Genomic DNA, 15,390 nt, shown 5'->3' on the forward strand with positions numbered 1-15,390 from the left:
AAGATAGGGGAGGACTGGAAAGAGACACAACAGGACCAGTGACACACTAAAACATTAAAATGGCATCGAGGACAAGGATAAATGCACAACAAAATAAAAACCTGGTTTGTGAGCCCCACGTGGGATTCCTGATCATCTTGTATCTACCCTAGTACTTAGTACGGTGCTTGGAACCTAATAAGTGTTTAATAAATATCATAATCTTATGGACAAAAGATGTACACCAAAAGCAGAAGGAAGGAATTGTCTGTTTCCCACAGAATTCGGGGAAAGGCACACACATCTAGACAGCACAGATGGAGATTGAAAGAAATTTGGGAGGCACAACTATAGACAATGAAAGACGGTAAGTGTATTTTAAAATACTGTGAGCACTTTACAGGTTTCCGTACTTTTAAAAAATATTAGTCTAAAATTAAAAAGGTGTGGCCACCAAATGATGCATCAATAACCCCAGAAGATTTTCTGTGAATCACCAACGTGCTGCGATTTATCGCGCAGTGACTGATGCTGGTGTCAATTTTGCGTGTCTTCAATCACCACTACTCTCAAAGTGAAGCAAATTCCGTGATGTCCATTGGCCAGTCTCTCCCACCCAGATGCACAAGAGGGGGGAGTTTCAGCTGAGGGAGAGGAGAAGAGCATCCTGTGAGGTAGCAGCAGGCAGCCTGAGCGGGTCCATCTTAACTCCACCTTCTCTTCCGGCTGTGACATCGCTATCGGGCTTTCTTCTCAGACGTCCCTTGACCTACAGGGAGTGGTTAGCGTGGTTTGAATCTCTGGTCTCGGTAGCACAGCGAAGCACACCGCATATGCACCGGAGGCCCCAGTAGAAGAACACGTACTTCCTTCCGTGAGCAACTGATCCGGAGGGTAATCCGGTGCAACGAGCTCAGCGCTTAGCCCAGGGAAGTGTTGCTTGATGATGACGGTGAGGTGGACTTGCTCCTGGGAAAACGGGCCCCCTAAAAAGTTCAAACACCAACCAGAAACCCCATGCTCATCTCTAGCCCTCTCTACTTTATCACTTTAACCCACGGAGCCTCCTAGCCTTCCTTTAACCCTGATGGAAAAAAATCCACGGTTACGGGAATGATTCGCCTTCTTTATCCACTGAGCGGGCACGATTGCATACCCAGGTAAGGTCTCGCTAGGATTTAATTCACTGCCAGTCCTGCACCCCGGCTGGTTACTGTGGATAATCCTGCTGATCTCTGTCCGAGAGATGTCTCGCGGTACCCCCTTCTCTCTGCCACTCACAGTGCTCACCCCGATGAGCCGGGAGGCTGCAATCTACTTGCTGAACTCCCATGTCCCATGGAGGCCCCTAAATGCTTAGAGGCTTGAGTTTTGCAACCGTGGCTAGTGGGGAAATAAAAATAAATGTTTTTTCTATGGATTGCGCATAGGTCGAGGGTCTACGACGTGAACAGAGATGGGGAACGGGTACAGATGCAGCTAGAGGAGCCTACTCAAAAGAACTCATATCGGCTCCCAAATATCCCCTCGAGATGTTCCTACGGCTATGGGAGGGGAAAGGCTGGAGAAGCTATAAGGTGCCAATTTCTGTCCATCTTGTTCTGGGCTCCCAAGAGACGGCGGCCCACGTTCAGCCAGCCAGTCAGCGTTCCAGACTGGAGTGCCCAGGGGCACACTTTTTCGCTGGACTTGGTTACCCGTGTTCCAGAAACCAGGCCAGGAGATGCCCCCCACCCCGTCCCCTGCCCTAAGGCTGAAGGACTAGGAAGAACTGAAAAGGAGCCAAAGGGCCAGAGCCAAATCGGGGTCAAAGCTGGGGAAAAAATAAACAAAAACAGCAGGACTGGGGAACTCGAAAAGGCCATTCATTTAGAAAATCAAGATCACTCTCGTGGGATCCCGTTTCCGGACTCAGCCGGTCTTGGAGCCGGGGAGGGGGCGCCTGCAAGCAGCTGGCATCACCGAGCTTCCCGGGGGGGTGGGGTGGGAATCCGGCGGGAATGTGGGAGTTCGAGTGCCCAACCCCGCACGAGCCTCTTCCAAAAAGGCCCCCGGGCGCTACTTCTCCCGAGAGAAAAAGGACATGGATGAAGCCCAGCTGAACTGGCTCCGGCCCCGGGGGAGCAGCAGGTCCAGGGTGAGATCCCTCTGCTCCTGTTCCGAGTCCACGGACCGGTAGCCCAGCACCCGCAGGGCCCCGCCACACAGTTCCTGCACCCGGCGGATCTTGGAGAAGGGCAGAGCCTGACGCCAGGCCTGGGAGACGTTGAGGGCGTCCCGGGAGGTGATCTTAAAAGCCTCCCCGCGCCGGCCGGGGCCCGGACCGTGGGTGATGTTGTAGATCCAGGACCCGAGCCGGGGCGTGAGGCGGAGGCCGGCGAAGTCGTACATGCCCCGGATCTCGGCCAGCGGGTCGCGCACCAGGTCCTCGAACCGCACCAGCCGATAGCGGTCCCGCAGGAAGGGCGGGGGCTTGACGGTGGCCGCCTCGACGATGCGCACGTGGCTGCGGCAGACCTCCTGCACCACCCTCAGCCCCGGGTCCAGCTCCACCCGCGTCCCGTTGGTGCCCAGGACGATGCCGTTGTCCCGGGCCAGGGCCTTGGCCGACTGCTCCCGCGACTTGAGCACGGCCCGGGGGTCGCGCACCAGGTGGACGACGCGGAGGTCGAGGGAGGGGTCGGTCAGCAGCGGGTAGAGGACCCGCAGGTTGAAGAAACGCACCTCCTTGACTACCACGTGGCTGTAGGAGCGGCAGGCCTCCGCCACCACCGCGAAGGGCTGCCGGCCGCACAGCGTCTTGCAGGCGGCCTCGCCGGAGATGGCGTCCCGCCGGAAGGCGCCGCAGGCCGGCGGGGAGCACAGGGCCCGGCTCGTCGCCCACTGGAAGAGGTCCGAGAGGTTCCGGCGCCAGGGCAGGTAGGCGTCGAAGACGTCCATGTCGCAGAGGAAGACGGAGCGCACCAGGTCCCGCACGGCCATGTGGAGCACGGCGGCCCTGCCCTGGGCCAGGGACACCCACACGTGCCAGGCGGGCTCCATCAGGTAGAAGACGTCCGGGTGCTGGCTGAAGAGCTGCCCCACGAAGGAGGAGCCCGAGCGCCACGAGGACAGGATCAGCACGTGCACGCGGCCCCCCGGCTCCTCAGGCGCCGGCGGCGAGCGGCCGTGGCGGGAGTAGAGGAAGAGCAGGAAGCCGGTCTGCACCACCAGGAGCACGGCCACCGTGGTGCTGGAGACTCGCAGCCGGGCCATGCCGAGCCGGGGGCCGGACGGAGGGCACGACGGGCTGGGGGAAGAGAGAAGGGCGGCGGTCGTTCGACGCCCGGGGGCCCCTCCTCGGCCACGCGGCCCGTTCTCGGAGCTCAGCGGTTCGGGCGGCGGGCCACAGACTCCGGCCCTGCGCGGTCTGTTTCCGGCCCCACCGGGTCCCTGGACGCATCTCTACTCGGTTCTGTACCTCGGTTTCCCCCTTGGCGGCCCAGAGAGCTCTCTTTCCTCCTAGGGCTGCTGGGAGTAGCAAAACTCCTCGGGGGCAACCGTATTTGCCCCAAGTTTCATTCCTGGTGCTAGTCACCCTTAGATTGGGAGCCTCATGTGGGACCAGGATGATATCTGACCCGATTATCTCGTCTCTACCCAGCGCTTAGTACAATGCTTGACACAGAGTAAGCACTGAAAAAATACCACAATGAAATTTTATTTATTACTAGGGTAAGGATCATTTATTTATTTATTCATACAAATGTCCATGTCCAGTTCCCCCTCTAGACCCTAAGCTCTCTGTGGGAGAGGGAACATGTCTACCAACTCTGTTGCACTGTACTCTCCCAAGCGCGTAGTACAGTGTTCTGCACACAGTAAGCGCTCAGCAAATACCACCGATTGTTTGATTCAGGGGCCCAGATCTCCACTCAGGACTGTACAGAGTTTGGAACACACGATTTAGTGCAGCTCCCAAAGCTAAAACTTAAAACTCTGTTTTAAATTGTAATTCCCAGGGGGCTGAGGTCTTTTAGCTCCTCAACTACCCTCCTGGCTTCCCATTCACTAATGCCAAGAAGGGAAGAGTCTCAAGTTATTTATTACCCTATTTATTTTATTAATGAGGTGTCATCCCCTTGATTCTATTTATCTTGATGATGTTGTCTTGTTTTTGTTTTGTTCTGTTTTGCTCTGCCGTCCGTCTCCCCCATTTAGACTGTGAGCCCGTCCTTGGGCAGGGATGGAATGGAATTGTCCATTCCAAGCGCTTAGTACAGTGCTCTGCACATAGTAAGCGCTCAATAAATACTATTGAATGAATGAATGAGTGGCTCCTCTCTGGCTGCTTGAACCATTTAATAGTTATGAGTAGTAAATCCATCCTGGGAATTTGTACCGGTTGCCAAAGTAAACATCTTATCACCAAGATAAGCCTCCTTCTAGGAGACACAGATGCAGGAGGGAGGTGTAGTAGAGGGAGGGAAATGAAAAGGTGTCCTCCTGACAGCAGAACTGCATTTTCCTGGGCAAGAAAGGGAGCGTTTCTGGTCAATCTGGGGTCCCCGAGCCCCTCGGCGGACCTGCCGGCACCCAGATGTAGCTACACGACCAGCAGGTGCAGACGGACCCCTCTGGGGACTCACCTTTGGAAGTGTCCGAGGGAGCAACTTTAAACCAGGAGCTGGATGCCTGGCCCATCTCCTCCTGGCCTTTGCGCCCCCATTTCTGCCACCACAAATCAGTGGGATTTATTGAGCGCTTATCGTGTGCCGAGCACTGTCCTAAACCCCTGGGACAAGAGAGTTGGTAGACACATTCCCTGCCCACAGCCACCACATTCCCCCAGCTCGTCCAGGCCACCGCCTAGTGAATCGCTGGCCCTACGTGACCCCAAAGAACTTGTGCAGGACTCACTACTCGAACCCAGGGATCCCCATCGGGAGAACACAGGGCGGCTCGAGGGGGTTAGTGCCCAGCGCATGGTGAGATTTAACGGGCAGTGGTCTGGCCCAGCAACGTTCGGTTTGGCAGTTCTTGGCTCCAGCACCTCTGAGTTTACCATTTTCCGCTCCACATCTGGGACGGGGCGCCCATTATTCTGAAAGCTCTTTGACTTGGCCCAACTCTATTGTATGCTCAGCAGCGCATAGTAAGAGCTCAGTAAATATCACTGTGCTGGATTGCAGAGCGGGAGTGGTGTTTTTTATTACATTCCCCCAGGCGAGGACTTCTAAGGGGTGCAAAAGCTCTGCCCGGAAGAGGTCCTCAATAAATACGATCTATCGGTTGATTTCTTGCCGCAGGGAGAAGCAGCACGGCAGAGTGGATAGAACACGGGCCTGGCAGTCAGAAGGTCATAGGTTCTAATCCCGGCTCTGCCACTTGTCTGCTGTGTGACCTTGAGCAACTCGCTTCACTTCTCTGTGCCTCCATTACTTCATCTATAAAATGGGGATTAAAAGTGTAAGCCCCATTTAGGGCAGGGACTGTGTCTAACCTGATTTTCTTGAATCCACCCCTGCGCTTAGTACAGTGCCTGGCACACAGTAAGCGCTTAACAAATACCACAACTATTATTATTATCTCTCTCACAGATTAAGTTCTGAGTGGGAGTAAAAAAAAAAATGAAACTGCCTTAATTTTCAGAAGCATTTTGCAGAACATCCGTAATGGGCATTAATCACGATTAAAGAAAAATCATCACCAGAAGAGCTGGATGTGATCGCCTTTCCTACCGTCTGGGGATGGCCGGGACGTGGTGGGAGCCGGGCCGGTTCCTCTGGCCGTAGGCTCACATCTCCGGCGCCTCCGTTTCTAGGCAGATCACCAGCTGGGTCCTGACTCCGGGGCTCGTCCCTGTGTGGTGACTGAGGGATCGTCTCTGCACTGAGGGCTCTGTGTGTTCCCTGGACATTGATATCCGAAGGTGGCAATCTCACTGAGATCAGCTGACCTCGGGGACCATTCATTTGGAAAGGTTACACTGACCTGTCTCACCCGGGGATCTGTAATTAAGTCTCTTCTCGTGTCTCGCAGAAATGGCGGCCTGGAGGCAGAGAAACAAGTGGCATTTTCCAAACTGGACACCTCTAATAACAATATGTTATGCACTTAGGGTGTGCCAAGCTCAGTAGTAAGCGCTGGGGTTGACACGCTCTAAGAAGATGGGACACCCAGGGGCTCGCGGCCTAAGCGGGAGAGAGGACTGGTATTTTATCTCCATTTATAGATGCGGAAACTGAGGCACAGAGAAGTAAAGTGACTTTCCCAAAGTCATAGAGCAGGCAAAATGGCAGAGCTGGGATTAGAACCCAGGTTCCCCGATTCCCAATCCTCGGGTCTTTCCACTAAGCCACTGGCTTTCTTCAATCCCTATCAATTAATCTATCACTGGTATTGATGGAGAGTTTACTCGGTGCAGAGCTAAGGGCTTGGGAGAGTACAATAGTTAGTAGGCATGATTCCTGCCCTCAAGGAGCTTACAGTCTAAAAGGGAAGACAGACATTAAAATAAAATACAGGTAGAGGGAAGCAACAGAAGACAACTTGACACACGCAGAAGCTTTATGGGTATGTTGGAGTGCTGAAGTGGCAAGAGTCGGGGAGAAAAGAGATTAACCTGCAAAGGAAGTGTGGCATTTAGCACTTCCACTGCAAGTCTGTATTCAAACAGAAAAAGGATGTTTTTGATAACTGATTGATGGCAATCAAGAGAAGCAGCGTGGCTCAGTGGAGAGAGCCCGGGCTTGGGAGTCAGAGGTCATGGGTTCGAATCCCAACTCTACCACTTGGCAGCTGTGTGACTGTGGGCAAGTCACTTCACTTCTCTGGGCCTCAGTTACCTCATCTGGAAAATGGGGATGAAGACTGTGAGCCTCATGTGGGACAACCTGATTACCCTGTATCTACCCCAGCGCTTAGAACAGTGCTCTGCACATAGTAAGCGCTAAACAAACACCAACATTATTATTAGAAATCATTGATTAGGCAATTTTAGGCAAGTCTTTAGGGGGAAAAAAATCCTGTGATAGAATAACACTTCCTATTGATACAGTGTCCAGGTGTTAAAGCTCTTTTACCTTGTGAGCCCTCGAGGGACAGGGACTATGTTTAATTCCCACCTCTGTATTTCTTTCCAGCACTTAGTACAGTATTCGGCAACACAGTAAGTGCTTAATAAATGCTATTAGCACTACCTACTACTCTGAGTCCTTGCCTGTGTCTTTAACCAACATTATTATTAACAACCTGGCCATCTGGGAGGCAGGCTGGTCTAGTCTCCCTGTTGGGGAAACGGAGGCTTGGAAAGCAGGAGTGACTTGCCCAACATCAACATAAGTCAAGCAGCGTGGCCTAGTGACAAGGTAGTCGGACGACCTGGGTTCTAATCTCGGCTCCGCTGTCAGCTTTGTGACCTTGGGCAAGTCGTGCTTAACTTACCTGTGCCTCGGTTACCTCATCTGTAAAATGGGGATTAAGACTGTGAGCCTTATGTGGGACAACACCTGATTACCCTGTATCTACCTCAGCGCTTAGAACAGTGCTCGACACATAGTAAGCGCTTGACAAATACCAACATCATTATTATTATTATTATTCTCTGTGTTTCAGTTCCCTCATCTGTAAAATGAGGGTGAAGACTATGAGCCTCATGTGGGACAACCTGATGACCCTGTATCTCCCCCAGCACTTAGAAGAGTGCTCTGCACATAGTAAGCGCTTAACAAATACCAACATTACTATTAAATAGCATCTATAATAATAATGGTATTTTTTAAGAAGCGGTTACTATGTGCCAAGCACTCTTCTAAGTATTGGGGTAGATACAAGATAATCAGGTTGTCCCATGTGGGGTTCATTGTCTTTAATCCCCATTTTACAGATGAGCTAACTGAGGCACAGAGAAATTAAATGGCTTGCCCAAGGTCACACAGCAGACAAGGGGTGGAGCCGGGATTATTATGATGTTGGTATTTGTTAAGCGCTTACTATGTGCAGAGCACTGTTCTAAGAGCTGGGGGAGAGACAGGGTAATCAGGTTGTCCCACGTGAGGCTCACAGTCTTGATCCCCATTTTACAGATGAGGTAACTGAGGCACAGAGAAGTGAAGTGACTTGCCCACAGTCACACAGCTGACAAGTGGCAGAGCAGGGAGTCGAACCCATGACCTCCTCCGACTCCCAAGCCCGTACTCTTTCCACTAATCCAGCAACTTCTCTCGGGGGCCTCCACAAAATAGGTAGCAAATCCAAAGATTTATGGGATCTCAGGTTTAAACTAAAGAGAACTTTATGGAAAGGAAAAGGATCTCACAGAGGCGAGTCCCAGACATACCCTAAAGTGAAGGAGACGGTGGGGGTGGGAGGGAGGGAAATTGGAGAGAGAGGGATTAAGGCATCTAAATCCGACAGGAAATTACTTCAAATCCAATGGAAATGAATCATTTTTTTCCATTATTTGGCCCTTCTCACAAGCAGGCAGCTCCTGGAGACTAGGGCCCTTCCAAACCACAGATGGGGGCTCCAGCAGCACAGCAGCCCGGGCAGCCGCTGGTGCCCATCTTGGCTGCAGCAGCTCAGGGCTTTTTGTTTTTTTATGGTATTTCTTAAGCGCTTACTATGTTCCAGGCACCATACTAAGCGTTGGGGCAGATACAAGCTAATCGGGTTAGACCCAGTCCCTGTCCCGCATTTGGCTCACAGTCTTAATCCCCGTTCTACAGGTGGAGGTAATCGAGGCATTGAGAAGTGAAGCGACTTTCCCAAGGTCACAAAGCAGATAAGTGGTGGAGGCGGGAAGCTCTTGGAGACACAAAGGGCAGCTCAGAAAACTCAGGCTGGGAGACTTCCAGGCCGTATCACTTCACAGACACACTTCAGACACAAATGGGAGATATCTGAAAGTGGACACCATACAACGCAGGTGCCAGGGACAAGGATACAGCGAGTTACTATTTAGTAAAAAAAAAAATAAAAATTAATCAATCGACAGCGTTTGACTAAGTCCTTAGTGGGTGCAGAGCACTGTACAAAGCCCTTAGGAGAATACACTAAAGTAGAAATGATCCCTACCCTCAAAGAGCTTGCAATCTAGCAGGCATGGAGATAAATGAGTCCCCACTTTCCCACTTAATGCCATGCCAAAGACCAGTATTTCTGTTTTCCCAGTTCCACAGAATCTGCTCTATTGTGCCTTGAAAACCTAAATATTCACACATACACATATCCGTATGCACACGAAGGATACTTTTGCTATATCTACATCTATAGAATTATATCTATAATTCTATTTACTTCTATTGATGCCTGTTAACTTGTTTTGATGTCTGTCTCCCCCCTTTCTAGACTATAAACCTGGTGTGGGCAGGGATTGTCTCTATTGCTGAATTGTACTTTCCGAGAGCTTAGTACAGTGCTCTGTACACAGTAAGCGCTCAATAAATATGATTGGATGAATGAATGGATGAACGCTAGCAGATCAGATCTGGGAGATGCCTGTGAGCCTGCTGTTGGGTAGGGATATTTGTTGCTCAATTGTACTTTCCAAGTGCTTAGTACAGTGCTCTGCACACAGTAAGTGCTCAATAAATACAATTGAATGAATGAATGAAAACCCAATTGCAAAGTAGCAGCAGGGCCTAGTGGAAAGAGCATGGGTTTGGGAGTCAGAGGACCTGGGTTCTACTCCCAGCTCCACCACATAATTGCTGTGTGACCTTCGGCAAGTCATTTAACTTATCTGTACCTCAGTTCCCTCACTGGCAAAATGGGGATTCAATACCTGTTATCCCTCCTACTTAGACTGTGAGCCCCATGTGAGACTTGACTATCTTGAATCTAGCCCAGTGCTTAGTACAGTGTCTGCTACGCAGTAAGAGCTTCGCAAATACCATTAAAAAAAAAGGCAACCGGCAACTTTGCCCAGTCCCACTCTTAGCAGGAGCGCTAGGAATCTAAATCCAAGCAGGGGACTGAGTAGGACGTCTCTACTTCGATGCCTCGCTGACACCTCAAACTTAACATATCCAAATCAGAACTCATCTTCCCACCCAAACCCTGTCCCCAAACTATACACGGCACCACCATCCTCCCTGTCTCACCAGCCAGTAACCTTGGCGTTATCCTTGACTCATCTCTCCCATTCAACCTGCATATTTAACCTGTTACTAAATCCTATCATTTCGACCTTCGTAACTCTCAAATCCCCCCTTTCCTCTCCATCCAAACTGCTTCCACGTTAATCCAAGCACTTATTTTAGCCCACCTTGATTACCGCATCAGACTCCTCACCGACTTCCCTGCCTCCGGTCACTCTCCACTCCAATCCACACTTCACTCTGCTGCTTGGATCATTTACCTACAAAACCAATCAGTCCACATATGCCCAGTCCTCCAGTGGTCGCCCACCCACCTCCACAGCAAATAGAAACTCTTTACCATCGACTTTAAAACACTCAATCACCTTGCTCCCTCCTATCACACCTCTCTGATTTCCTACTTCAACTCGGCCCCCAATCTTTGCTCCACTAACATCAACCTTCTCACGTACCTCGATCTCATCTGTCTCGCCGCTGAACTCTCGTCCACGTTCTGCCTCTAAACTGGAACGCACTCCCTCTTCATATCAAATGATCACTCGCCCCTCCTTCAAAACCTTTTTAAAAGCATCTCTCCAAGAGGCTTTCCCCAATTAAGGCCTCATTTCCTCTTCTTCTCACTCCCTTCTGAGTGGCCCTTGCATTAGGATTTACACCCTGTTCACCCCTCCCTCAGCCTCACCCCACTTATGTATTTAGGTGTAATTATTTCTACTAATGTCCGTCTCCCCTTTCTAGACTGTTAGCTTGCTGTGGGCAGGGAACACGTCTACCAACTCGGTTATATTTTATTCTCCCAAGCGCTTTAGGTCAGTGCTCTATACACAGATAGTGCTCAACAAATATGACTAAATGATAGTGCCCCAGATGATGAGTCAGAAGACCTGATTTCTATTCCTGGCTCTGCCTATGACTCCTCTAGACTGTAAACCCGTTGTTGGACAGGGATTGTCTCTCTTTATTGCTGTATTGTACTTTCCAAGCGCCTAGTACAGTGCTCAGCACCCAGTAAACGCTCAATAAATAGGATTGGATGAATGAATGACCCATACTGGGGCTCTTTTCCCCTTCTGCGACACAGTTTTCCCATTTATAAAATAGGAATCCTCCCCCGACAGCCTGCCTTTCCGGGATGAGTTTTCGCTGCCTGCACCTCCGTTGTATTGTACGCTCCCATTCGCTTAGCACAGTGCTCTTACCACAGAAATTCGTCAATAAATACCATTGATTGATTGAAAGGACGCTGCCGGAGAGCTCTCTGGGGAGAAAAGCCGGCAACTCCCTATGATGCTTGGCTTTCACAGAAAGATGGGAATATCAAGAATCCCTTCAATCCACAGCTTCTTCTTGCCCTATCTTCTCCTCCCACCAGCTCCTCCAATCACTCGGTATCACTAATATTTATTGAGGTCGGGGACTGTAGAAAAGAATTATAAAATACGATCGCTGCCTTCGAGGTGTTTACAGGCTACAGGGGGGAAAGCACTAGCCACACCAGACCAATTGGCTTCCGAGTAGTGTCTTACACTGCAGCTCCCAGAGGAGAAATCACAGTCTTGATACTTTTTGGACCGAAGGAAGAGCAGCTGCAGCAGAAGGAAGAGTATTTATGAAGGACCCACTGCTGGGAGACAGAGAAGCGGCTTCCTAATGAGTTCAGTAGTCAGTCCGAGAGAGTACGATGCCCCTCCACATACGAGTCCCTTTTCAGGAACCAATAAAGCTTAACATCTTAAATCCCTTCTCCCATTCCCACCCCGCCCAAGGAAGGCTCAGGGAATCATCCTCTCCAGGAATCATCCTCTCCACCAGGCATTTTTCCGGGGAGGAAGGGCCGATTGGGCAGGGTAGCAGCGTGGCTTAGTGGCAAGAGCACGGATTTGGGAGCCAGAGGATGTGGGTTCTAATCCCGGCTCCGCCACCTGTCTGCTGTGTGACCTTGGGCAAGTCACTTCACTTCTCTATGCCTCGGTTGCTTCATCTGTAAAGTGGGGATGAAGACTGTGAGCCCCATGTGGGACAACCTGATTACCTTGTATTCATCCCAGCGCTGAGAACAGTGCTTGGCGTATAGTAAGCACTTAAGAAATACCATTATTATTATTACTATTAGATTCACTCCTCTGGGCTTCAGTGACCTAATCTGCCAAATGGGGATGAAGACTCTGAGCCCCATGGAGGACAACCTGATTACCTTATATCTAGCAGCATGGCTCAGTGGAAAGAGCCTGGGCTTGGGAGTCAGAGGTAATGGATTCGAATCCCGGCTCTGCCACTTGTCAACTGTGTGACGGTGGGCAAGTCACTTCACTTCTCTGTGCCTCAGTTACCTCATCTGTAAAATGGGGATTAACTGTAAGCCTCACGTGGGACAACCTGATTACCCTGTATCTATCCCAGCGCTTAGAACAGTGCTCTGCACATAGTAAGTGCTTAACAAATACCAACATTATTATGATTATTACCCGAGTGCTGAGAACAGTGCTAGGCATATAGTAAGCACTTAAGAAATACATTATTATTATTATTATTAATAGATTCACTTCTCTGGGCCTCAGTTACTTCATCTGTAAAATGGGGATGAAGACTGTGAGCCCCACGTGGGACAACCTGATTACCTTGTATCCTCCAGTGCTTAGAACAGTGCTTGGCACATAGTAAGCGCTTAACAAATACCAACATTACTCTTATTATTCTCTGGGCCTCAGTTCCCTCCTCTGTAAAATGGGGATAAAGATGGGAGCCCCACGGGGGACCACCTCATTACCTTGTATCCCTCCCAGCGCTTAGAACAGGGCTTGGCACATGGTAATAATAATAATAATAATGTTGGTATTTGTTAAGCGCTTACTATGTGCCGAGCCCTGTTCTAAGCGCTGGGGTAGACATAGGGCAATCAGGTTGTCCCACATGGGGCTCACAGTCTTCATCCCCATTTTACAGATGAGGGAACTGAGGCACAGAGAAGTTAAGTGACTTGCCCACAGTCACACAGCCGACAAGTGGCAGAGCTGGGATTCGAACTCATGAGCCCTGACTCCAAAGCCCGTGCTCTTTCCACTGCGCCACGCTGCTTCTCATGTAAGCACTTAAGAAATACCAACATTATTATTATTATTCTCTGGGCCTCGGTTCCCTCCTCTGTAAAATGGGGATGAAGACTGTGAGCCCCACGGGGGACAACCTGATTACCTTGTGTCCCCCTCCAGCGCTTAGAACAGTGCTTGGCACATAGTAAGCGCTTAACAAATACCATCATTATTATTATTATTATTATCTGGGCCTCAGTTCCCTCCTCTGTAAAATGGGGATGAAGACTGTGAGCCCCAAGGGGGACCACCTGATCCCCTTATATTCCTCCCTGCGCTTAGAACAGTGCCCGGCACATAGTAAGCGCTTAAGCAATACCAACATGATTATTAGACGCTTAACAAATACCGTGATTATTACTATTAGAGCCCCGGGGCCCAGAGCAGAGAGGGACCCAGGCACCGGGACGGCACGGCGTCGTGGCTACAGGGTCCTGGGTTCTAATCCCGCCTCCCCCACTTGCCTGCGGTGTGGCCTGGGCCAAGTCACTTCTCCGTGCCTCGGTTCTCCCATCTGGAAAAGGGGCATAAAGGGCCGCGAGCCCCGTGCGGGGCAGGAGCGGGGTCCAGCCTTGATTTCCTTGTATAAGGTTGGTCTTTGTGAAGCGCTTACTAGGTGCGGAGCACTGCTCTGAGCGCTGGGGTAGACAGAGGGTCATCAGGTGGTCCCACGTGGGGCTCACAGTTAATCCCCATTTTGCAGATGAGGTCACTGAGGCCCAGAGAGGCGCCTGGCCCACAGTGCCCCGGCTGACAAGGGGCAGAGGCGGGATTGGACCCCACGACCCGTGACTCCCCAGGCCGGGGTCTTGCCACCGAGCCAGGCTGCTTCTCTGCGGCGCAGCGCTCAGTGCGGTGCCTGCGATGTAGTAAGCGCTTAGCGGAGAGGGGCGTTATGGCGATGGGGCGGCCCAGGCGTCCGGCCCGGCTCCTCCTGCGGCCGCCGAGGGGCCCCGGGCCCGACCCCCCTGCACACATTCCCCCCCTTCCCCCCCGCCATGTCCCCCCGCCTCTACCTGCGCCGCCTCCTCAGCCGCACACTGCGCCCCTTTGGGGGGTGGCCGCTGCCCCGGCTGGCCCGGGCCGGGGACGACAGACGGACAGGGGACGGCAGGGGAGGGAGGGAGGGAGGGAGGGACGGAGGGAGGGACGGAGGAGGGAGGGAGGGTCCGTCCGCTCCCGCCCCTCGCCCGGCCCGGCCCGGCCCGGCCCGGCCCGCCCCTCACACGCTCCTGCCGCTCCACCGTCCCTCCCCTCAAACCTTCCCGCCCCGCACACTCTCCCTCCCCTTCCTCTCACACCCTTCACACCCTCCCTCCCCTCCCCTCCCCTCCGACCCTCCCTCCATTCCCCGGACCCTCTCTCCATTCCTCTCAGACCCTCCCTCCCCTCAGACCTTCCCTCTATTCCCCTCAGACCCTCCCTCCCTTCAGAACCTCCCTCCATTCCCCTCGTACCCTTCCTCCCCAAGACCCTCCCTCCATTCCCCTCAGATCCCCTCTCCATTCCCCTCAGACCCTCCCTCCCCTAAAACCTTCCCTCCATTCCCCTCAAACCCTCCCTCCCTTCAGACCCTCCCTCCATTCCCCTCAGACCCTCCCTCCATTCCCCTCAGACCCTCCCTCCCCTAAAACCTTCCCTCCATTCCCCTCAGACCCTCCCTCCCCTAAAACCTTCCCTCCATTCCCCTCAGACCCTCCCTCCCCTAAAACCTTCCCTCCATTCCCCTCAGACCCTCCCTCCCCTAAAACCTTCCCTCCATTCCCCTCAGACCCTCCCTCCCCTAAAACCTTCCCTCCATTCCCCTCAGACCCTCCCTCCCCTAAAACCTTCCCTCCATTCCCCTCAGACCCTCCCTCCATTCCCCTCAACCCCTTTAGCCCCACTCCTTGACCCTCCCACCCCTCGGACCGTCCCTTAACTCCCCCCTTCCTCCTCTTCCTCCCTTTCCAGCCCGACTCCAGGACCCCCTATCATCTATCAATCAATCAATCCAATTTCTTGGTCTTTATTGATTTATTGGTGCCTCGGTGACCTCATCTGTAAAATGGGATCGACACTATGAGCCCCACGAGGGAAAGGGACCGTGTCCAACTGGATTTGCTTGTATCCACCTCAGCGTATAGTACAGTGCCTGGCCCACAGTAAGCACTTAACAAATGCCATTATTAGTAATAGCAGTATTGAGTGCTTACTGTGTGCAGGGCACTGTGCCAAGCACTTGGAAGAGTACCATATAA

At 52.0% G+C, this 15,390-nt stretch overlaps 1 protein-coding gene across 3 annotated transcripts; it reads right to left on the reverse strand.

Moving 5' to 3' along the window:
- Positions 1–332: 332 nt before the first annotated feature.
- On the reverse strand, positions 333–14,256 carry LOC114815216 (carbohydrate sulfotransferase 6-like). Of its 3 annotated transcripts, XR_005660567.1 has the most exons (4): positions 14,167–14,256; positions 5,953–6,010; positions 846–3,268; positions 333–748 (listed from the first exon to the last, which is right to left on the reverse strand). XR_005660567.1 is itself a non-coding variant. In XM_029076189.1 (3 exons), exon 3 carries the CDS (start codon positions 3,232–3,234, stop codon positions 2,038–2,040), a length of 1,197 nt encoding a protein of 398 aa, XP_028932022.1. In that variant the 5' UTR covers positions 3,235–3,268; positions 5,953–6,010; positions 14,167–14,256; the 3' UTR covers positions 333–2,037. The 3 variants fall into 3 exon arrangements, 2 of the variants coding, with proteins under 2 accessions (XP_028932022.1, XP_028932025.1); XM_029076189.1 differs by having other exon boundaries at positions 333–3,268; XM_029076192.1 differs by lacking the exon at positions 5,953–6,010 and having other exon boundaries at positions 333–3,268.
- Between the last annotated feature and the right edge of the window lie 1,134 nt (positions 14,257–15,390).

The sequence above is a fragment of the Ornithorhynchus anatinus genome, chromosome 11, assembly GCF_004115215.2.
Source record: "Ornithorhynchus anatinus isolate Pmale09 chromosome 11, mOrnAna1.pri.v4, whole genome shotgun sequence".
Taxonomy (NCBI): Eukaryota; Metazoa; Chordata; class Mammalia; order Monotremata; family Ornithorhynchidae; genus Ornithorhynchus; species Ornithorhynchus anatinus.